Source organism: Rattus rattus, chromosome 7 (genome assembly GCF_011064425.1).
Source record: "Rattus rattus isolate New Zealand chromosome 7, Rrattus_CSIRO_v1, whole genome shotgun sequence".
Taxonomy (NCBI): Eukaryota; Metazoa; Chordata; class Mammalia; order Rodentia; family Muridae; genus Rattus; species Rattus rattus.
This window is the reverse complement of record NC_046160.1, coordinates 43372903-43396425: the sequence shown is the minus strand read 5'-3', so window position 1 is coordinate 43396425 and position 23523 is coordinate 43372903. Positions and strand designations below refer to the sequence as shown.

General features: G+C 48.0%; 1 protein-coding gene across 1 annotated transcript in view; it reads right to left on the bottom strand.

Annotated features, from left to right (window-relative positions):
* Pxdn (peroxidasin) overlaps positions 1 to 21541 on the bottom strand; it is a 78060-nt gene extending 56519 nt beyond the window's left edge. Inside the window, exon 1 of the mRNA XM_032907578.1 lies at positions 21172 to 21541. Coding sequence (XP_032763469.1) covers positions 21172 to 21362 — 191 coding nt within the window. The 5' untranslated portion in view covers positions 21363 to 21541. The remainder of the gene's footprint in view (positions 1 to 21171) is intronic.
* Positions 21542 to 23523: the final 1982 nt, after the last annotated feature.

Here is a 23523-nt window from a genome sequence, read left to right as displayed (position 1 = left end):
AAAGAAAGGCAGCTCCAGTGTTTGCAAAGCCACCACTCAGCACCACCCAGACTGATAAATAACTTTCTTCAGTAAAAAGTGACCTACCATCTGTAAACTTGGATCAAATAGACTAAGAACACACAGGAGCATGGGAATATCAAAAGACTACTATCAGAAGTACGTCCCCAAAGCTAATAAACACACCAGATAAAACCCCTTCACCTTGGACTGCTAGAAGGGGCACAGGAAGACTGAACAGCTGGTAGGATTACCCACGACCTGATCAGTTGTCACAAGGCTTACTCTGAGAAACTGTCAAAGCATGGGGCATCTGCCTCTGTTTTTCCTCCCCATGGTATGCAAGCCACGTCCTGATCTAGCTGTTACCGTGACCTGAATTTGACAACTGTGCACTTGCATGGTTTTAAGTCCTGCAGTTCCATTCATAAAAACTTCAAATCTGGTCCCTTACAGACTCCTTCCTGAGGTTGTGTTCGTTCTCTGTCTCTGTCTTCAATGTGGCTTTTTAAACTTGTTTATAGCCACGCCAGCCACACAGTGTAGGGAGAGCATGGGCAAGGGAGAATCACTGAACTCTCTGGTTTCCACCCAGGGAGTCCAGAATAAAGTGACAGCCATGTATATGGGTCTCTGGACAGAGAGTGGGACTCTATAGGTCCTGCCCCAGCAACAGTTCCTGGTCTGAGAAAGCTGTGGGTCCTGGCTAGGCTGTGGGAAGAAGCTGTTGGTGGGTACTCCTGAGTCCAAGCCTAGATGAGTGTTCTTGGGAGAGTGCAAGACCCTGGTTCCCACTCATTCAAGCCATTCCTCTGGGTTGCATTTACAATATGCAACCCTGAAGGATGGGGCAGCATCACTTCCCTGCCAAGAACAGACTGTCCACCATTCTCTATGGAAGCAGCGATGTCCCAAGGCTCAACGTTCCTCCCCTGTAACTAGCTGTATCTGCCAGCATCACCACAAGGGATACAGGTGGGGCAAACAATGCTATGTGAGGCCAAGTGCTATTTTGAGATGACAACATCCTATGTCTCTAGCCTGGGGCTCTCACAGTTCAGCCAGCATCCATGAGAAAACTGCAGACCTGCAATCATCTTGACCTGAAAATGGTCCTTCCCATAAATAATGGACAACAACCATGTCAAGCTTTGTGGCAGCCACAGCTGGCTAGGCCGAGCTTGAATTGACAGTATTCTTGTTACCCATAGGAATAGCTGTGAATTAACCCCCACATCTGAAGCATCCTCAAAGTCCACTCTTTGACCATTTGTTCCTGGGATGGAGGCATTATTTGGGGGAAGCTCTAGAACTTTTAGGAGCTGAAATCTGGCTAGAAGAAATAGGTTATCAAAGGGCAAGAGCTTAGAGCCCACTCCTAGTTCCAAAGTTGCTGTATCATAGTCCATGTGAGAAACCTCTACAGCGTGGCCCTGCCTTTATGTTCTCTTTGCAATGATGGACTGAACCACTCTGAGCTCGTGAACCAGGGCTTCCCTGCCAGAATGGTCTGTGTGCCCTGAGATCATGGTTTATGCTCTTCTTGGAATGACGGACTGTATTTTCTGACACCATGAGCCAGGATCCCTGCTGTGATGGACTGTACCCTCTGAGACTGTGAGTGAAAATAAACCTGTCCTCTCTTTCGATGACTGTCACACAATTTTGTCAAAACAACACAGAAGGTAACTAATAAAACTCCAAACTGATAAGTATGCAGCCCATAGGTAGAATATGTAAAGTTGGGGGATGGGTCAGTTGGTAAAGCAAGGGTGCAGACCCAAGTTCTGTCCAGAGAACCATGTAAGAAGTCAAGTTCAAAAGGGGTTCACTTGTACACGTTACGCCTAGTACACTTGGCAAGAAGTGACCCTGCCTTAAATAAAAAGTGGAAGGCACCTGAGGACCAACGCCCAAGGTTATCCTCCCAGCTGCACTGAAGTACACATGATACGTGTACCTACACACAAAAACATGCATACACACAGACCCAAAGATAAAAATATAGAGATTTTATGTATTGTGTGAAAATGAAACTCATTAATGATGTAGCCCGACTAAAATAATGGGGAAAAGGAAGGAAAGAAAAGAAAGTCAAAGCTAGCCCAGCATCTGCTGGGCAGGTCTGAAGGAACAGCCAGCTGTACTGATTGTACACAATGGTGTACACAGTCACAGTACACAGTCACAAGGTGATTTCATGACAGGTCACAGGCTGATTAACATCCTCGTTTGTGACTCTCGTGGCAATTAGGGCAGTGCCGAACACACACACAAAGGGCTGGCCACACTGGTGCTGAGGGTAAAGTCTGACTCTGAGTGTCCTAGCCGGCACACAGAAAGGAGATCGGCTCTCGAACAAAAATCAATAGACCCAGAGCAACACTGAAGCAACTGTTTAGGGGAAATCGAGGTAACAGGGGGACTGCTGCTGAGTTCTGCTGCTGAGATCGAGGTGACAAAGGAACTTCTTACAAGAACCGAAGATATGGCTCAGCGGCCGAGCAGGTCAGCTCTACTAGCGTCTCTGACATCAGTGTGGCCAGGGCACGACTTTAATACACGGCACAACAAGAGCAGCTAATGAATTGCACCTCACTTCTCTTAGCTCATGGTCTTGCTCTCCAGAGAACTTTATGGGCCCTGGTCAGCATCGGGTATCCACAGATCCTTAGGCACATTTTCCCTACATTACACAGACACACTCTCCTTTATCAGAGTTACTAACATTAAATCTGGCACAGCTCAGCCATAACAAATGGCACTCTGAGAAGCATGAGGCTGGGGTCCTGGCCTGTGTCTACAAGAGAACTCTGCATATGGGCAGTTATGGAAACCCCACTTGTACAAATGGGTTCTCTCAAGCCTTGATCACCAGATCCATGGGGCCCCAAACAGGACTGTACTTACAAATAAGGGCACTGGCCAAGGGTGACTTCACAGAGCCAAGAGGCAAGCCCCCTGGCTCCTCTGAGGTCAAAGTAGCTATACATCCTGGGTGCCCCCACCAACCTCTACAATAGACTCTATCCACCTTCTTGACCCCAAAACTCTTAAGCAGCCACTTTGCTCTCTGGTGACATTAAATGGTTACCCCAAATGCCCAAAATGGTTCTGAAGACCTCTTGTCTCCACAAACATAACTCTGTGAGACGTCATACCGAATGTCATACTTAGAAAGTCACACACACAGAGACACACACACACACACACACACACACACACACACACACACACACACACACACACACACACACACACACACACACACACACACACACACACACACACACACCCACACACACACACACACACACACACACACACACACACACACACACACATATACCCACACACACACATGCACACACACGCACACACACATTCATGAATAAATCCTAGGTTCGGTGGGCTGGGGCTAACAGTTCTCCCTGTGCCCCTGGGTAACAGCCACGCCTGCGATGAGCAGAGGCTCAGCACTTCCATGTGTGCACACAGGAAAAAGGCAGCCAGAAAAGTGACCCCAGCGTCTGCTTTATTCTTCACAGATGGTTTTCTGATATTAACTCTGATACAGGGTAAAAAAAAAATTTTTTTCTTTGGACTAGAATCTAGGTCCCCAGAGAGTTTTGAATAATATAGTTTTACTTTCCATCCCAGAAAAGAGAGACCTCCCTCGAGTTCTCTGACCACTCACTTCATGTCCAAGGCTCCGGGTGATGGGGCCCCGCCTACGCCACTACACTCTACTGTGTGGAGCAGAGGATATATCTGGGAAGGACCTCAAAGGGATCTACTATCCAGGGCCTCGGAGGGATGGCCCCCAAGAGTTCCCTGCCCCCATGCCTGTCTGTCTGTCTCTCATTCTCTTGTGTGTCTGTCTAGTCCACCACTTCCTCCTCATTTAAGAACAAAGAAAGTGACAGACACAAGAGCAACCTGACTTAGGAAGATGGGGGTGGGAGATGGCTGAAGAAATACAACAATTGTTTCAAAGCCCGGACTGTTTCCTGGGATAGAAGCCACAGCTTTTAACAAGCCAAAAGCTCCTTCGTAAAGCACCAAACAGGGGGAGTGCCAGACATGCCCATGTCCTATTCAGTCTGCCCTCCCTGGGCAGCCATGTGTGAACGCAGAGTCAGCAGCTGAGCATTGGCTTGTTATGGGAAAGCCACTGTGCTAGGTTTGCTCAGCCCTAACCTGTCTGGAGGCCGACAGTTCTATAAAACACAGCAGGGCCTGAACGACACACATGTCGAGGTGCTACGTGCACTCGTGTGTGTCTACTTTTAGTTTCTTTACTTCTTCAAATGCTACCCATGCAAGCCCACAGACGGAGGCTGCTCTAGGAAAGAGTGACCAGGGTGCAAGATGAAGTGGTGCCCAGATAGGAGCTGCGCTCAGCTGCGCTGCACTGGTCATCGAAGAGGAAGAGGACATGGAAGCTACAAAGCCGAGGAGTGAGGCTCTCACATGACTGGATAACTGGGCAGCTCCCCAAGCGACCTGGGTAACTGGGTGAGCAAGGTTGGATCCGCAGTGATAGCTGTGCAAGCCAAGGCTGTAAGCTGAGAGCTCTGCGCTCTCCAGAGACAGCTGCAGGTCCACATGCGCCCCATGGGCAGTTGGACGGTTTAATTGTCCATTTGACAGAACCTAAAGTCACCTGGAAAGATGTGGGACTGCATAGGTCAGGTAGTTCTGTAGGCATCTCTGTGGGGGATTGTTGTAATCACATAAATGGCTATGAAAAAACCCAGACCAAAACAGGTGGCATCCTTCCCTGGGTTGAGATCATAGCAAAGAAAAAGCAAGTTGAGCCACTGATGAACACACATGCGTTCCTTCTCTTACTGCTCCTGACTGCCATGCTGCCTTCATCTCCCTGCAGTGACGGACTGGAGCCTGGAACCGTGAGCTAAGATAAGCCCTTTCTCGAATAAGTTTCTTTCGTCAGGATATTTCTTTCAGGGCAACAGGAAATGAAACTAATGCAGAGCCCATGTATGCTAAACAGGGAGAAAGATCTGCTTGTGTGGGCTACTGAGTATCTTAGGGCCAGTGTCTTCCCCACTGTGTCCTCCACCAGGTCTACGGTTCACTAACCAATGAACTGACTGACTCTCACCACACTGAATGTCAGTTTCATGAAACTCTTGCATAATTTTCAGTCGCTTAAAAGTATAAAATGCTTAGGTGGACAAAACCTGTCCCAAGGTTCCAGAGCGTTAGGACACAGAACACACTGCTTGCATGCTGCAGGCATGGCCAACTGCTGGGCCCAGAAGTGCAATGCATTTCTAGCTTTTGTTTACTACAGCACTGTTTTTCGGGTCACTTGCAAACACAAGCAATCACTACAAAGCCTTCTGCTAGGCCTTATGGATAAACAATTCAAACGCGCTAGTCCATGCATATTGTTTCCCTGGGAACAAACCCAAAACATCTCCCATGGATGCTGAAAATTGAAGTCAGTATCCTCCCTACTTTCTGAATAATTGGCCAGAACGCTAAACTTGTAGACTCCTGTCATGGCCATTTATTTTTTTTCCAGAAAGCGCCCCATTTGGCGGTCAAGAGTGAGAATAACAACCCAATCAAAGGGAGAAGGTCTCAAGATTTTACTCTAAGGAAACAGGGAGGTAGGAAAAAAACAACACACGATAGAGCACGAAATGCATCATTTCCAAGTAAGTGTGGTGGTGAGAACATAGCCAGACATCTTCCTAATGGGAACCAGCCGAGAAAACAGCGGCCGCAGAGGACCCATTCCTAGCAGAGTCACGCAGAGTTCCAGCACTGGGAGAGGAGTGCCTCAGCTGAGGCTGGAGGAGGACTGTACAAGTCTTCCTGTTATGAAAACAGGACACAGGTGCTGAGTGACTGCATCTCCTAATTCAAAGAACAGGCCTTGGTGCTGCAGTGGTGTCTTCCCCTCCCAGGACACAGGGGTGACTCACTGCTTGGGGTGTGAGATTTCAGAGGCCCCTGTTTCTCCGGTATTCTGTGGGAAGACGGCGGCTTTCCAGCTCGGGTCTGTGTGATGGCAAGCTCAGCTCTGTCCCTAACGCGGCTCAGTGTTCAGAGCCCTCCCACAATTTGCTTCTGTAGCTGGAAAATGAGACTAATATCACTGTTTCCCAGAGTCTGTGGTGGGGATTCCATCAGAGGGTTCCACAAGATAGCAGACACCCTCAGGTGAGCAAGGAAGAGGTTGATGACACCTGCTACAAGCCTCAGAAGAGCTCCTCAGTAAACAGTAAGATCTCAGCATTTGCACAGAGGCACATGAAAAGAACTATACAGGCAGAAACACTCAGCCCCCAAAGAGCACGCACACAGGCATACATAGTGTACACAAGGAAACACACAGAACCAGACATGGGCCAAACCTGCACACTCGCAGAGAAAGCATGGTGAAGGAAAAGATACAGAGACATGGGCAAAGTAGCTGAAGGGGTTTGCAACCCCATAAGAACAACAATATCAACCAACCAGACCCCTCAGAGCTCCCAGGGGCTGAACCACCATCCCAGGAGAATACAGAGATGGGCCCAGGGCTCCATCTGCATATGTAGCAGAGGATGGCCTTGTCGGGCATCAATGGGAGGAGAGGCCCTTGGTTCTGTCAAGGCTCTATGCCCCAGTGTAGGAGATGTCAGGACGGGGAGGTGGGATGGAGTGGTTAGGTGGGTGAGAGAGCACCCTCATAGAAGCCGGGGGATGTGTGGATACCAGGTTTCTAGAAGGGAATGTAAATTTAAAACATGCAATTAAAAAATAAAAAATAATAAAAGAGAAAATACTTGAAAAAAAAATGCCTGAGGAATAGGGGGTGGGGATGGGGGGTGGGGACAGGGGGTGGGGATGGGCCCTGAATCTGTATACCTTAAGGATTAAAGACCCATGGTTAGCAAGTTTTCTTAATTAAAGTACTTTTAAAATCTTTTCTCAATGGCCTTGCTCCTGTACTAAGAACCTTCCTTCCTTCCCTTCTGACTGACCTTCCTTCCCTTTTCAATCAAGCACTAGCCGGGAATTCAACTCTTTCCAGGATTCCTGGTGCTGAACAGGGGCAGAGGTGCCTGCCCACTGGGTCCTCTCAGAAAGCTCCTCAGTGGACTGCTCTTCCAGGGTTTCACCATCCAATTCTAGGAGCACTTTAATGTTCTCTTACAGCCCCCTCTGGACTCCACTGATACTACTTGGTCTTTGGCTCTCGCCACAGGCTACTACTTTCTTTTTCGAAAAAGTTCTTTAGTTTCTTTAACTAGCAAACTAAGTAATAGGTTTTGTTATGGCGTTTTTCAAGGTCTGTTCTTATTGGTCCTCTCCCCCAATCCTCTGGCCTCTTATGCTTTTATGATATGTGCATTCTGTTGCCTCTTTTCCCCCCCACCTCCTTAAGAGCCATTCTTTCCCTTTATGCTTTTTGGCTCAAGTTCTGAGGAAATGGTATGGGTTATACTAAGCTTGACAGTAAGTGATCATGCACAGGAAGCTAGTTAGCTTAAGTCAGGACCCAACCAGATCCAACCACCTATGATCCACAAACCACACAGACACTGTTAGTCAGGCATCTCAAGAGGATGCTGTGAATACAGAGGGGAAGAGATCCAAAAGTCTGAAGGTGGGCAGACAGGCCTGCCGGCCTGCCAGAGAAGCTATATGAACCTGGATTAAGTTCACAGGCTGTCAGCTCCTGCTCAGGAGAGACCTATTTCTGCTGAATGGATTGCACAAAACCCGCCGTAAAGTTTTGGGGGCAAATCTGCCTTACTCGTAGACTACTGATTTACTCTTGGTCTCATCGAAACACCCTGACAGAAGCATAAGATCACATATTTGGGAGCTGTGGTCTAACTGCAGTGACACATGAAACCTACCATGAGGGACAGACAGGCAGGCAGTGAGGTGAAGGGCCACCCTTTGCTTACAAAGTGGATATAGTAGTGTACCAAAAACATCATTATCTAAACAACTGAGTGGGTTAACCAAGGTGGTTCTGCACAGAGACCAGAACGCTCTGGGTGCAGCCAAGCAGATAGATAAATCATGTTATCCTACTGGGCAGCCGTCCAGGAGTCAGGCAAGCTGCCTGGCCAACAGAAGGCCACAGGCCAAAATGGACCATATTCAAAGAAGAGCTGACCCCAGGCTTCTTGACCCCGATGGATCTTTGATGCTTCCCTAAGGTTGAAGAAAGCAAGAGTGGAATGGAATCCACAAACACATATACCAAGGAGAAATGCTGAAGTAAGAGGGTCTGTGTTCCAGAGGGGTTACCTGCATACTCAGCACTCGGGAAGAGAAAGCAGCCTGGGACTGGCACCCTATGCGCTCAGGTTAGTTGAGTCTGTAGGTTTTCTTGTGGTGTCCTTGACCTCTCTGGCCTCCAATCCTTCCTTCCCATCTTCCACAAGATTCCACAAGCTCCACCTAATATCAACCCTGTTCTTAAACCATGCTGGGAGGTAGTCAATAGGAAACATGGCTTCATCTTCTGATACCACTGGCTGTCCCCAGGGCTTGAGCCGTTCCTCTACAGCAAGTGGCTAACCACAGAGCATGCAAGCACATACCAGCACCTGACACACAAGGACTCCCTTCGTGTGTCAGTAAGGGAGGGTGAGCTGCTGAGTGTGTGGGCAGATGAACCAGTGGACAGTGGGGGGAAATGTGTGGATGGGTAGGTAAGTGAGTGAGTGGATGGACGGACGAGTGGGTAGGGGGCTAGATGGATATGTGAGCACATGGGTGGATGTGTGGGTAAATGAGGCTGGATGAGTGCTTGACTGAGTGGGTGGATAGACAGATGGGTAGGTGGCAGGGTGGATAGGTAGGTGGAATACAGGGGATGACCCAGATACCGATTTAAGGAGATTGTACGATGAAAAACAACAGGTTAATTCTGATCAACTTGTTGTTACACCAATACAAACATCCCACACATTTGAAAAGGCAACAACAGCGACCATTAATCTCTTTTAATTGCTATTTTTAAAAGTTAAAAGTGCAGCTCTTTTGGTTATAGGTCTTGAGAAACATTTGCTTCACTCCAGGAAGCAACGAGTCTAATCTTACTCCCTAAAGGAAGGCCAGTGGTGACTAGGAAGAGGAGGGCCACAACATTAACGACAAGGACTTCCGACACACTGCAGCCCTTGTTTTCCACTGCAGAAACACAATACTGTCTCTCTCACATGACATCCAAAAGGCATGTTTCTTTCCTATGACTTGTTTTGTTTGTTTTATTTGAGACAGGGTTAAGTGTAGCTTAGGCTGATCTCAAACTTTTGATGTAGCCAAGAATAAGCTTGAATGTCAGATCCTACTGAGTTCTGGGATTACACACATGGTCAGATTATGCATCACAGCGGGGGGTGTTGAATTTGGGGCTTCCTACATTTGAGGTAGGTATTTTTCCAGCTGTGCTACATCCTCAGCCCTCCTAAGTTTCTATGTGAAGAAACCTTCCTGAGTGTTGATGATCTTATTAAAAAGAGACGAATATTAGCCTGAGTTCAATCATTGCTAAATCAAAATTTCGCATCTCTGCTGAGAGCGTTCTCATAGTAAGTCCTACTTTCCATTTTGTTGTCCTTTGTTCTGTGTGAGTGACCAACATTAGGTCTGAAGCGTGTTAGAAAAGGTAAGTTGTTCCTGAAATTCAAGAAGTGGCTTCGGGAACGGCCCCCACAGTCTGGGTATTTCTATGTCCCGTCCTCAAAAGGAAAAATCAGATGTTTCTTAAACATCTGTTCTGGCTTGTTAGAAAAATCCATAGAAGCACACATGGAAAACTATACTCAGGCAATTTCCTGTTTGCATTACAGCCTCTTTGTGTCCACTAAAGTCAACATATGAAAGAGAGGATTCAGTCTGCTCACCAACAGAACCGTTAGCCCACCTTGGCCAGCATTCGTGAGCCTACTTTGTGAGCCTGGCTCCAATATCCAGGTCTTCACCTTTCACACCATCCAGCACTAACCCATCACATGAATGCTCCAGGGAGTGGGTCTCCTGCCAGACCACTACATCTTTAACACCAAGTCACCTAGCTCACTACCCACCCACACAGCACTTTGTATCTCCACCCTGTGTGTGTTCTCTGTAAGAGTAGGGGAACTGAACAATTTTGAGACAGTTATATCCTCAAGGGCCAAGATATGATCTCCCCTAAGACTGTTAAGCAACTTACTGCTTTGCATAGAGCTGTCCTGCCCTCAATTGAAACAGAGTCCCAGGTTGTTCCATAAGCATGCATACCTATTGGACAGGTGCCTGTACAGAGGTCCACCTGCTGGGATAGGAAGTCCCAAATCCAGCAGTACCTTAATTTGGGTCAAGAGTCCTTTCATCTTGGGCCAGTATCTCACTTCAGGCCAGGAGTCCCTGAGTTTGGGACAGTGTCCCTTCTTGGAATTCAAGAAGGTGGCTGTTTGCAGACTCCATCTCCATGAAATGTTATCCCAAAAGCCAATATTTGCAGTTCACCCATCAGCTGTAGACAGATGTAGAATGGTGAAAAATCTGAGGCACCTGAGACATTAGTTTCAAATGAGGAGCATGGACAGGTGATCTGCTCCAGCTCTTATAGTGTCCCTTCTGAAGCCTGCTTTGGAGAGTTCCACAGCTTTAGTGGTTTTGTACTCTGTATTGATTTTGCTATCAAAACATTCCCAACTGAGCAGGATGTTGGTATGTGCCCTGGTCTCTAAACAAGCAGCTGTGGTGGGCCTTGCAGACAAGATGGAGTCCTGTCAGTTCCATTCAGGAATGGGTTGCAGGGCTCTCAGCCACCAGTGCATGGTTAATAGATGAAATGCACACAGGACACACTTTCAAACTGAAACACACACAAACTAATGCTATCTGTAGATCTTGGTGTTAAGGCTGTGACCGGAGACTGCAGGAATTTCATGCCGTGTTTTACCATTTCAGCTCTCCTTTATTCTGTATCTCGGACATACCTCCCAGGAACACTGAGAACCAGTCATCAACAGGGCCTGGGGATCAGAGGGCACAAGATCAGGCTTCTTAAATGTAGGTTCTCACCTCTGGCCCAGCCCAGAAACAGCCAAAGAACAGGACCTATCAGAGTCCGAAATAAAGACAGCTGTCGAAAGAATTCTGACAGCCTAGGTATGGCGACACATGTCTGTAACCTGACACTCAGAAGTCTGAGACAGGAGGATTGCTGAGAATGCAAGCTATTCTGAGCTACATGTTGAGTTCCAGGCCCTCCTGGACAACACAGAAATAACTTATCTTAAAAAAAATAAAATCAAGAGTTTTTACTCAAAAGTCTACTGGATATCAAAGCACCAGAAAAGAAAGCCAACCGTGGTGATAAAAATGTTGTCACCCCAGAAAAATGCAGTGGGGTGCATTTTCCTACTCAGTCTTAGTCCCACGGTTCTGGGATTGTCCCCTCTGTGCCTTACTGTCGCCACGTTACAGGCTTGCCTTGGTGGGACTTGTGAAGCCCTATGGGAGCTGAGTGGTCAAAGCTAACAGATTCATCTCTTCTCACCAAAGTTACAAGAAGGAAGAAAGAAGGAGGGGCCACATCAGATGCCAAGCAGAACAAAGCCACACAGAAGATTACAGAACCATACCCTAAAAATAACCCAGACAGATACACGCAGAAACTATAATTGAGTATTTTAGAAGTATTGTTTAGGTTTGAAAAAGAAAGAAAGAAAGAAAGAAAGAAAGGAAGGAAGGAAGGAAGGAAGGAAGGAAGGAAGGAAGAAAGACAGACAGACAGACAGACAGACAGACAGAGCAATAGTCTGTAATAAGAATTTGGTTAAACTTCGTAATTTCACAGAAGTGAATACTGTGCTCATTTACAATGACAAGACAGGACTGAGGGTAAGAAAGGTGCAAAGGATTCAATCCCCACCACTGTGTGTGTGTGTGGAAGATGTATGCATCTGTGTGCAATTAGTCTGTGCTACAAAACACCATGACCCAAAACAACCCATGAAAGAGTTTAATTGGGTTTAAGGTTCCACACAGGGTTGGAGTCTATGATGGAGGAGGGAAGGCATGGATGACAGCAGGCAGTTAGAGCAGCAGCTGAGAGCTAGCATCTTTTTTTTTTTTTTTTTTTTTTTTCACGGGGAAGAGGTGTTTTGTTTTGAGACAATGGCTGTCCTGGAACTCAAAACTCATAGAGATGACCTCTGCCTCCCCAAGTATTAAAGGAGGTTTTTTTTTGTTTTGTTTTGTTTTGTTTTTTTTTTTTGGATGGGTCTAGGAATCGGCATTGTACCAAGATTTCTACCCCATCCCAGACTTTTAAGTTCTTTAGACCCATTTTCAAAACTTTGTCCCAGAAGTATAATGTGTGTTTTGTCGATTGTAACTAACTGTACAAAACATTTCTAGGGGCTGCTGACCTGGTGGATGGGGACAGTCACAGTTTGCAGTGTTATATGCTACACATAAAACACCATAAAATTTCAAAAAACAAGCACCCACAGAGAAAAGAAGATTTGAAGGTTTTCTTCAGAAAACTAGTTTGAAGCTAACCTCAGCCTCCACTACTTTAAGACAGTCTTATTTAATTTAACATACAGATTGGAGGATCCAGGCCAAAGGCATGGATGAGAGGCAGAGCGAGGCAGTTTCGATAGATTGCAGCAGCTGAGAGCTAACATCTTGATCCACAGCAAGAGGCAGAGAGCATCCTTGGAAAGGCAGGAGGCCTGTGAAGTCTTGAAGTTTGCCCCTGGTGATGCATCTCCAATAAAGCTTTCTCTCCTAATCCTTTCCAAGAGACTGTGGACCAAGTACCCAAGCATAGAGCCAACAGGTGGTGGAGGGACATTCTCACTTACATCACAGATTAATGTATGTATGTATGTATGTATGTATGTATGTATGTATGTATGTATATATCCATTCATCCATCCATCCATCCATCCATCCATCTATCCATCCATCCATCCATCTTGTACACTATCTATCTGTCTATAAACAATTACCCAGTAGACACGTGATCAGAGCAAGTATATGGGCTGGGGAGATTGCTCACTGAGTAAAGCACTTGCTGTGAGAGCATGAGGACCTGAGTATGAATTTGCAGCAGCAGGCTTGGCAGTGGATGTCAGTAATGGAGGCAGAGAAAAGTAGATCCCTGTAGCTCACTGGCCAGCCAGTCTAGCCAACCAGTGTGCTCAAGGTACAATGAAAAACCTTGTTTCAACAGATATAAGGCAAGCAAGCAAGAAAGGTGCTTCATATCAATTTCTGGCCTCTGTGCACATATGCACATAACATACAAAACACATAAGACACACACACCATATACCACACACACATATAACATATACTACACACACAGACACATACAACTTACATATATAATATATAAATACACATAGATATAACATATATGCACACACATAACATATATCACACAAACGCACATAATGTATCAAACACATAACACATAGCATACACACACATAACATATAAAACACACAGAGACACACACATAACATAGCACATACACACAGTACATATATACACAGACATAATCTACACACACAAAACATAGATCTCACACACGCATACACAAATATATAATAAACACAGAAACATGACATGCACACACATATACATACATACATACATACATACATACACACACACACTTGTAGGCACAGTATAGTATGTAGGCAAATGCTAAAGCATACAAGTACATTATAGAATTAGACATATATCATGCCCTAATTTTTTAAAATAAAAATAACAGGCATACACATCAATGTACGCCTAGGCATACACACAGACATTTGTATAAATGTACATCGAATTTAATGATAGAATATAAGCTGTCTGTTTTGTTTTATCTGTATTTAAAATATTTTTAATACAAACGTATTATTTACAAAAAAAATTTTAAATACTGTATAAAAGTAAGGGTTGATCAGTAGGTAAGGGGGCTAGTCTCACAACTCCTAGCACAACGTGTGGAGACTGCCGTTCAGCCCTCTCCAGCAGGAAAGGCCAATTCAATAATGTTTGTTTGTTGAACCAAATTCCTCCCAGAGAAGACTGGTTCAGAGACCCTAGGGAAGATGTGGATTTCCTAAGACCTTGCAAGTTTATATGCAGTGCTAGAGCTACAGCAGCCAAACAGGAGGGGCTGGATGCCCCCGGCCAGAGGGCAAGAACCTAAGCAGGCTTCAGCCTCACATCCTTAGCACACGGTGGGCCGAGATGCAAGGACATCCCAGAAGCCAAACTTGTTTAGAAACGCAGCTGACTCCCGGTCCCAAGACTATGATGGTCTGAACCCAAGGATTAAGTAAGTATTCCCTGTGTGTCGCGTTCCGGTCCTTTATCATGTCATCCATCACAATTACCTAGCAGTCAAGATAGAAGCCACAGCTCTCATCCCTTGGAGAACTCACATTATGTAAATGCATGATCAGTCATCCTGTTGTGAGGATCCAGGGAGGACCAGCACTGAGACTACTGACTCCCTTAGCACTGATAACCATATATCACTCATGAACAGGCCACGTGAACCCCTAAGAAGTACACGTCACAGGGCTTCTCATGGGAAGGGGTCTTAAGACCACTTTGATTAATGGTATTTCCTACTTTCCTCTTAGGGATGAGGGTAAAATTCACCCTAAATCACAGTACATGGAAACACAGGGACACACACACCATGCTGGTGAACACCTCTGAGAAGAGACAAATGCTCAGAACCTTTCCACATAGCTCCCTATCAAGAAGTACACAGAACAGAAAGTCAGTCAGTGAAAGGGAACCTGAAGATTCCATGGCTGGGGAACATGAACTGCTTGAAGTCACTTCTTTACAGCTACATGTCTGATTCACTGTCCTGGACTCCCAAAGCAGGGTGAAACGCATGGCCAGAACCCACCAATACGGTGAACAGTAGTGAGAAGGCTTAGCACTGTGGGCCATCTCCAACATCATCCCCTACTCTCATCTCTCTGCTCCCATCACAGCCTTGAGGCCATGGAAGAGAGACAGGTTCAGGATAAACAGAGGAGACATCCCAGAGCTTATACCCAACGTGACGGAGGCAAAGGAGCCAGATGGTAAACACTCTAGCTGGTGATACCTACTCCATTCTGCCTCTGTGGTTAGCAGGCAGCCACAGACAAAATGTTAGCCCCCGTCCTGGCTTGTCCCAAAACCTCAAGCTGTAACAGGCAGGCTACCCACAGGCGGTTGTTGGTAACCCTGGCTTTCAGCAGAACTTCCAACAGGAAGCTGTCCAGCCAAGAGCATCTGTGTGGGTAAATCACATGGTCTAATACAGCAGGACCCTGTCCTCTCCTCCCCAGAGTACTTTAGGCTAAATGCTCCAAAGACAAATGGAAAACGCCAGAGTTGAGTTGTTTCAAATTTTTCTCAAAACATCTCAACTTGTGAATGTGGGGAAACTCAGCAGTTTATTCTGACCACTGCTCCTTTTGACCACACCTTACGGAAAAAGAATTTAAAGAAGAAAAAAAAAAGACTCAAATAAGATGGAGTGACGGGTGAGGCTCTCCTATCATAAAAACAACCAAACCAGATAACACATGGGCAACTATTTTCATGGTATGTCCCTCTGTCAGAACTGGAGATGACTCTGGAGAGACGAAGAGCAAATGAGGTGAGCATGCAACTGCCCCAGCAAGAAGCTGAGAGAAGATAATGCCAGGAGAGACAGAGGCAGCCAAAACCCACAGGAGAGATGCCCGAAACACAAGAACACCCCAGGACGAGAGTAGGAAGACTGTAGGGGGATGTAGAGTATAGAGCCAAGCCTGGCATTCACATCCACCAACACAGACCAAAGGACCCGCGTGGCTCACAGGCCGAGCTCACACTGGACCAAGGAGAGCTCCGCATACAGCAAAGTCACGGGACCTGAACAGTTAATGGAGACTGGGGTACAACAGAGTCCTGCCGCCAGTGCTGCATCCCAAGTCTTTAATGGTGAGAAGCAGCGGCTGGGGAAGAAGGCATTTGACTTTTAGACTTTCTGTGGCTTATCTAATCAGTAGAACAAAGCTGGGTTTGACACAATTACCCAGTCCTCGAAAAGGTCAAATTTGTGATATCTAGGTTCTATTTTAAAACATGCTCGGTGCTGGAGGGACGCTCAGTTGAGCTGACTGGGCATGCATGAGGACCTGAGTTCAGATCCTTCGCAACCCCATAAAGCTGTCCATGGCAGTCCAGGCCTGTGATTGATCCCAGTGCTCGAGAAGTACAGACAGGAATGTCCCTGGGGCTTTCTGGACAGTCAATCTAGCTAAATCAGTGAGCTCTGTGTTCAGTGAGAGCTTCTGCCTCACAAAAATAAGAGAGAGATTGAGGAAGATATTTGGTATAGACCTCCAGCATCCACAGGTACATACAAAAAACACATACAGGCAGACCAATCTGGTGGGGACATCTTCTCAGTGGAGGTTCCCAAATGACAGTACTTTGTACATATAAAACTAACCAGCGTAGAAAGCTAGCTAAGTTTAATGCTTGCGTGCTGTCCAGCAATCAACACCTTTCTGGTTCTTGCCGCACTTCTTTATCCATGAAGTGAGTTCCTTGATCTGCAATAAGGCTCCGTGGAATGGCAAGGAGGCCTCCTTCAAATTCCTCCATAGGGTTTCTGCCTTGATTTTCCTCAGTAATAGCCTAATGCCCTATAATTGCAAGCCAGATAAACCACTTATCCTTCAAAGTTGGTTTTGATCAGGGTATTTGTCCCAGGGCTAGAACACAACTATGGTAGGACATGATGACACAGGGCTCCTGTTTCTCAAAACAAACACCAAGATGAAAACAAAAAGTAGTAGAATGATCAACTTGGAAAGATGTTAAGCCACCACCAGTGTCATTTCAAGCAATAAGAAAGCATTCCTGCTCAAGAAGGGGGTGGGCACACACCCTTGATCCCAGCATTAGGGAGGTAGATGGATGTTTGTGAGTTCAAGGCCAGTCTGGTCCACAGAATAAATTCCAGGATACCAGGGAAGTGAAATGCCCCCTCCCGAAAAGTATTTCCATACACTGGTGTGTTAGGTGCATGTGATGGGTGTATGGCATTCAGAATTTGGTAAAGAAACAGCCCCACCCTGATCCCAAGGATTCCTGGCTCACAGAGACTAACTAACCCAAGAGTCTTCAGCGTGGTTTGAATAATAAGGCTCCAGTATTCGAATCCTTGGCTTCCAACAGGCAGAACCGTCTGGGACAGTTTAAGAAGTGTGGCCTTGCAAGAAGTATGTTTCTGAGCATGGGCTTTAAGAGATCCTTGGCTCCTTCCAGTTTGTTTTCCTTGCTTTATGCTTGCAGCCAAGGATGTGAGCGCCCAGCTTCCTGTTTCGCTACCCTGTCTCCCTGCCATGATGGATTCCTATCCCTCTGGAACCATGAGCCCAAATAAACTCTTCTGCAAATTGCTTTGGTTATGCTGCTTTGCCACAGCCACAGAAGAGTAACTAAGACAGAGTCCCAGCTACTTAAGCACCACACTAAGGTTGAACTGCTCTTAAACGGACTCCGTTAAAACAAGGATATTTCAAATAAGTAATTTTCTCCAGCACCTCAAAGCCCACAAAACTGTCATTGTGAAAACAAGTGGGTGTCCTGGATGTTGTGAAATCCAGGAGGTCTCTCTGAGTGGCACTGCAGGCCAGCAGCCTGCAGACGCCTCTTCATTTCCTTAATTTCCTGGCTCCTAAGAAAACTTTAGCTCCAGGCTGGCAGTCCTGACTTCCTAGCTCCATAAAAGCTTTAGGTTACTTGTATCCATTTGTTTTTGTTTCTCCTTATTGCCAAGTGCAAAGGAAAAGGCTAATTTCTCCAACGGGACATCCAAAAGATCATAGTCTATCAAGGGGAACCAGGACAATGCACGGTGATTCTCCAACTACCACACTTGTCCATACACATTAGGCCTATCTGTTAATGGTAGGCCTCGGATCTATAGAAAGGACACCTCTTCTCCAGCCTGCCCAACATCCATCCAAAACTTCAGCTACCCTACTCCAAACCCTCAGACTCCTCCTCAGCTCCTGGTCCACACATTGAAGAACAGAGACTGGAGACATGGCGTGAGTGGAAGCAAGCTAAGCACAAGCTGGTCTGGGAAGGCTCTTCCCACAAAGCCTGCACTACACTCAAGCTCCTTTGGAAGGGAACCCACAGCTCCCAGTTACCACCAGTGGAGTTGACTAACAGACAAGGAAGCCAAGTGGTAGGTACATGGGGAGAAAACTCCAGGAAGGTGGCTTCATTAGGATCAAGCCAAGCTTCCAGTCAGAGCTGCCCAGTCTAGGGTCCCAAGTAGACGGACTCTCTCCAACACCATTTCTTTGATGTTAAAACATGCGGAGGAGCAGAGATAGAAGGACTAAACCAATGTTGCTTCCTCACAGGAGTATCTTCCACACACACATATCTAAGATCATGCATAAAGATAATATGGCCCAGCAGAATAAAGCCGTGAAAAGCATCCCAGTGGTCTCAATGCATGCACCGGCCCAACCGAGCCCTGGATGGACACTGAGGGTTCTCCTCTTAGGCCAGCACCCCAAGAACTCAGAAGAACAGTAGCTTCACAGGCCTTGGTTGAGCTGTGAGCAATGGAATCAGACCTCCAGCTCACACATCCGAGCATCCTTCAGCTCTGAGACCAGGGCCACGGGCTCTTCTGTTGTGACCATTTTGAGGAGAGCACATGCTAGGAAACCAGAGCCAAGGGTGTTCGCAGGCCATGGTCAGGAGCCAGGGAACTTCCTGTGAGCATCACACACTCCTGGCAATGCTAGGAAGAGAGAGCCTGCTGAACATCACCACCCCAGGCCTTTCTCCAGTCTTCAGGCAAGGGCAATTGTGCTTCCGGGGGAAGGTGACTGATTCAACAAGGGAAGCCTGGAGGAAGCTGGCTCTCTCCTTGGTGCCTTATTTGGAGATGCCGTGCTGGTAGATGACAAACTGTGAACAGCTGTGACAAATGGGACAAGCATGCTGGACACCAAAACCCATCTCCATACCTATGGGTCCCTCTTGGTGTCTCTTGGTGTCAGCAGTATTTGGGAATTTTGCCCATGTGCGCTAGTCAGCAGGTGCTGGCTACCAGAGCTCTGCAGCCTCGGCCATCCCACATAGGCCTGGCACACCTGAACATACATTACCCTGTGCTCCTTCGGGACAGCTGTGATCCTACAAAGTTGACTAAAGTGGCTAGTCTAGACTATATATCATAAGTCCAAACACATTAGAGGCAATCAGAACTTAAGAAGGACACCAGGCCTCTGATAGACTAACAGAGGCCTAGGAAGCCAGGTCCTGACTGCTCTGGGGCCTATGCATGGAACCCAGAGCTCTCTCAAACTCACAGCTCCATTTCTTCCTGCACCAGGGCTTCTGTCACACCACCAGTCTGTCACAACTCCCTGGCCCTGGAGTGCCCTGGAACGCCCAGCGGATGTTATTTTTTCAGGCTCAGTTCTCTCCTTCCACTTTGTGGGCCCTGAGAATCGAACTCGGGTTGTTGAGCTTTGCTGCAATCGTCTTTAACTACTAAGTTCAGTCACCCCTCCCCCACGCCAACCACATTTTTAAGTGGCATGGTAGCCTGCAAAGCCGCGGCGTGGAGGACTCCTGTTCTGTTCTACAGCACTCATTTAAAACACACTGCTGCAGAAAGCAATTAAGAATTGGGAACACATAGTCTGTGAATCTGACTTTGCCCAGATGTGAGAAATGGCTCTAGGGTCCAAGTTTTGGCCATTGACTCACTACAGAAATTCTCGTATTTGGAGACGTTCCACCCTGGCCCAATTTAAAACGTTTACTGCTTTACAGCAGACTGTCTATCCTCTCAGATGCAGCCTTGGCTGACCATCCCACCCTCTGGAATGGAAGCCTTAAGTTTCACCTCTTCAGCCAACCACATGGCATGGGACTAAGCTGGAGGCCTGTTCCCACCCCAGACTGGTCAGGTAAGAATTGGGCCTGCATGATCTCCCCAGAGGAAATGGTAGGACACCCATGCACTTTTGACTCAGTGAGAACACTGATTTGGAGCCCACCCTCCTTGAATAGTTCCCTCAGACTTTTTATCCTCTCAGAAGCCTTTCCACACCTCTGAATGGGCATCCTCAGAGGATGCCAAAATCTTCTCCCCCAGAGGAAGTCCATGCCAGAAAAAGTGAAACTCAGATTTTTTTTTTGGAATGCAAATCTTCCAGTGCAGCTGCAGGACCCTGAATTACAGTTGGCCCCTAAACGCATGCCTGCCTTCACAGAACCAAATCTCAGTACACACAGAGGCCTGTAGCCAACTCTGCAGCACTGGGATTCCTTCAGATCTAGAGGTTTCAGGAAAGGCGGAAAGCTAGAGAGGTGCACGATTTCAGGTAAAAGCCAGGAAGTGGAGGATCTCTGTGAAACTGACCAACTGAATAGAAACAGCAAGAGGGGTCCCCTGAGCTGCCCAGAAGTTGGCCACCCGCACGGTGGTGGGTCCTCCATGGCATCTAGGACGCCAGGCTTCTTCCAGGCAAAGAAAAAGCTCCCTACAAGGGCTGCGCCCAACAGAACCCGCAGGACACCCAGCGAACTTAAAGGCTCTAGCGCAGAAGCGGATGGGAGTACACTTGGAGCTGTGGCACCGCGGGAAGCAGAATCTGCAAGAGAGATTTCCTTGGCGCAGGATGCTGTGCGGTGGGCCTCGCTCCAGGAAGAGGGGAAGGGGGGGCAGGTATACTGATGGAGGAAGAAGGGGGAGGAAGAAGGGGTCGGAGGAGGGACGACCCAACCCCAGGCCTGCGCTTTAGAGGAGAGAGGAAACTCGTGTAGAGGGAAAGTTGAGAAGACACCGGAGGGGAGGCCGGGAGGGGAAGGCGCAGGAGACACGCCGGGCTTTCCCTGGCGACTCCCTACTACTTCCCGGTCCAGCGGGAGATTCCGAGTTTGAACAAAGGCGGCTCCCCAGGCCGCGCGCTAAGCGCTCAGGTCCGCCCCTGGACAAAAGGCCCAGCACACCCTGCGCCGGATGCCGGGATACCCAACATCGCCAAACCAGTACCCACGTCCCCCAGGCTACCCACGGCCCTCGATCTCCCTAAATCGCACGCTCCGCCGACCCCAGCGCCCCCGGGCCGCACTCACAGGATGGAGGTCTGCGGCGCCACCGCGGGCACGGCCTCCAACAACAGATGCATGCAGCGCACGGTGGTACGAAAGCACAGGCAGCGGCTTGGACAGCCTGCCCCTTGCTTCGAGGCGACCACCGCCATGGCCCACCAGGCGAAGCACAGCACGAGTGCCAGCAGGCAGCGGCGCGTGGGGCGCACGGCCATGGCAGACGGCGCGGAAAGGCGCTGGCACGCGTGGACAGCAGCGGAGGAGGCCTCGGCGGGCGCGTCCACCGCCGGCTCCCAACTGAGCCCTCAGGTCTCCGGCCCACGTCCCAGCTGTGCGCGGGGGGCGGGGGGGGGGGCGCCAGCTGTGCACATGCGCGTGGCTCCGCCCCCTCTCAGTCTCGCAGTGGGCGGGGGCTGGGCAATCACCAGGGCCTTGGTGTCTGAACCTAGCGACCCTTCTTGGAGGTGCAGCCGGGCCTCCTTGGACTGCAGGACCAGCGCACACAGACTCCACTGTGGGGGTCGCCTGGAGGTGCAGAGGCGTGGATTAAGACAGGGTTTGGATCCCCGATTCTCCTTTTAAAACTGCAGTGCTACAACTAAGTTACCCCACATCCCTTTCTCCCTGTATCCAGGGGTTTTTTATTTACTGGTGATGACTTGTTTTAAACACTTAAAAGTGTTGTTGTGTTCTAGGAAGTGTGCTTTCTTGCTCTGCCTCTTTTTCCTCTGTGCCCACCACTGCTCCCACACAAAAACATCTCTCTCTACTTTTCCTCATTCCTACGGAGGCACAGACCCTGAGAGCACAGCTTGTAGGAAGGCTGTAGTGCCTTAGATTAGAAGCTTTCTAGGGAGGGGTGCCTGAGGCCTCCAACATTCACCGCCAGTGAGGAACCCTGCCCACCCGGTGCTTCCTTTGTGGGAAAGATGGAGAACACCTGTGGCCACCTCAGATGGATTTTTGCCTGGACAGCCCTTTCTGGCAAGCAGACTGAAATCTCTGAAACTCTAAGCCAACCTAGATCTGAGACCTTAAATTTCCCCTCCGTGTTTTGTTACTCTGTTGACAAAACAACACACCAGCTATATCTGTACCTGCAAACTACTGTGTTTCCACTCGGACTGGGGAGAGGGGGAGGGTTTCTGAGGGTCTAGCAACAGGGTACTGGCCAGGGATGGGGTCACATTCAGGCAGTGTCTGGAGGCTTCAGATGCACTGCTGGCAGGCTGTACCACGGAGGAACTGGAAGAGGCTCCAGCTCCTAATCACTGGGACCGCTCCATGGTTGGCGTACCTCCAACCATCTGCAGCTTGTATCCCAGAGAGAGATCAGGATTAAGGCCTTCCTGCTAAACCGCCAGCATGGTATCACTTTCCCGCTACACTCCCTTGAGTAGCTCCTGAGAGTAAGAATGGCTCAACCACAAAGCCCCTGAGAGGCTGCCCGCCCCAGCAGACCTTCACCGCCTTGAGCTCCTACTGAACCAGAGCTAAGTTTCCATATGGGCAGAATTTCCAGGTATTGCAGTGGAGATGAGCACAGGATAAGATGGGACAGTCTAGCCTGTGTACTGTGAGATAGACCAGTCTCCTATCTCCTACAGTTAGTACAAGTCAGGGGCTTGACGGACCCCACCCAGTACAGACAGCCTTGCCTTCAACCACAGATACAAGTCCAGGGTCCCTAAGCGACTCACCTGCCTCACCAACTTGTTTTAAAAAACCTTAGTTAAGTGTATGATACCAGAAACCAAAAATATCTTTTTCCTAAAAATCTGCACTTTCCCCCTTAACCCTTGTGTAGTCTCCCCGCTGTGATTTTCCATAGCTGGCCAATCTGGAAATTATCATCACCGCAGGTTGCCTCACCTCCTGTGTAAGTTCTTACCAGGCATATCAGTCCATGTCTCCAGCATCACACTGGTGCAATAGTCTCACCCCTGACATCCAAACACTCCCAATCTCTAGCACCCACAGCAAGCGCCACATTTCCAGGTGTCACAAAGTACAACCCTCGCTGTTCTGTGCAGCTGCTGTTTCCTACCCATCTGTGATGTTTGGTTTTATGTATCCGTTTGGCTGGATAAAAGTGTCCTGTGACTCCTTAAGAATAGATGCTCCCCTGGAGGTACTTTGTAGATGTGGCTAAAACTGACCAGTGGGCTTGGATAAGGGAGATGAATCTCACACGTATGTGATCTTAATAAATCACCTGAGGCCTGAGGTCTTGGACGTAAAATCGGAACTTTCCCAGGGAAGAAGTTCCGCTACCAAAGCCTGGGGAGATGGTTTGGTCAGGAAAGTACCTCTTGTACAAGCAGAAGGACCTAAGTTTGGCCCTCAAACTGGTACAGTGGCAGAGGTCTATAGTCC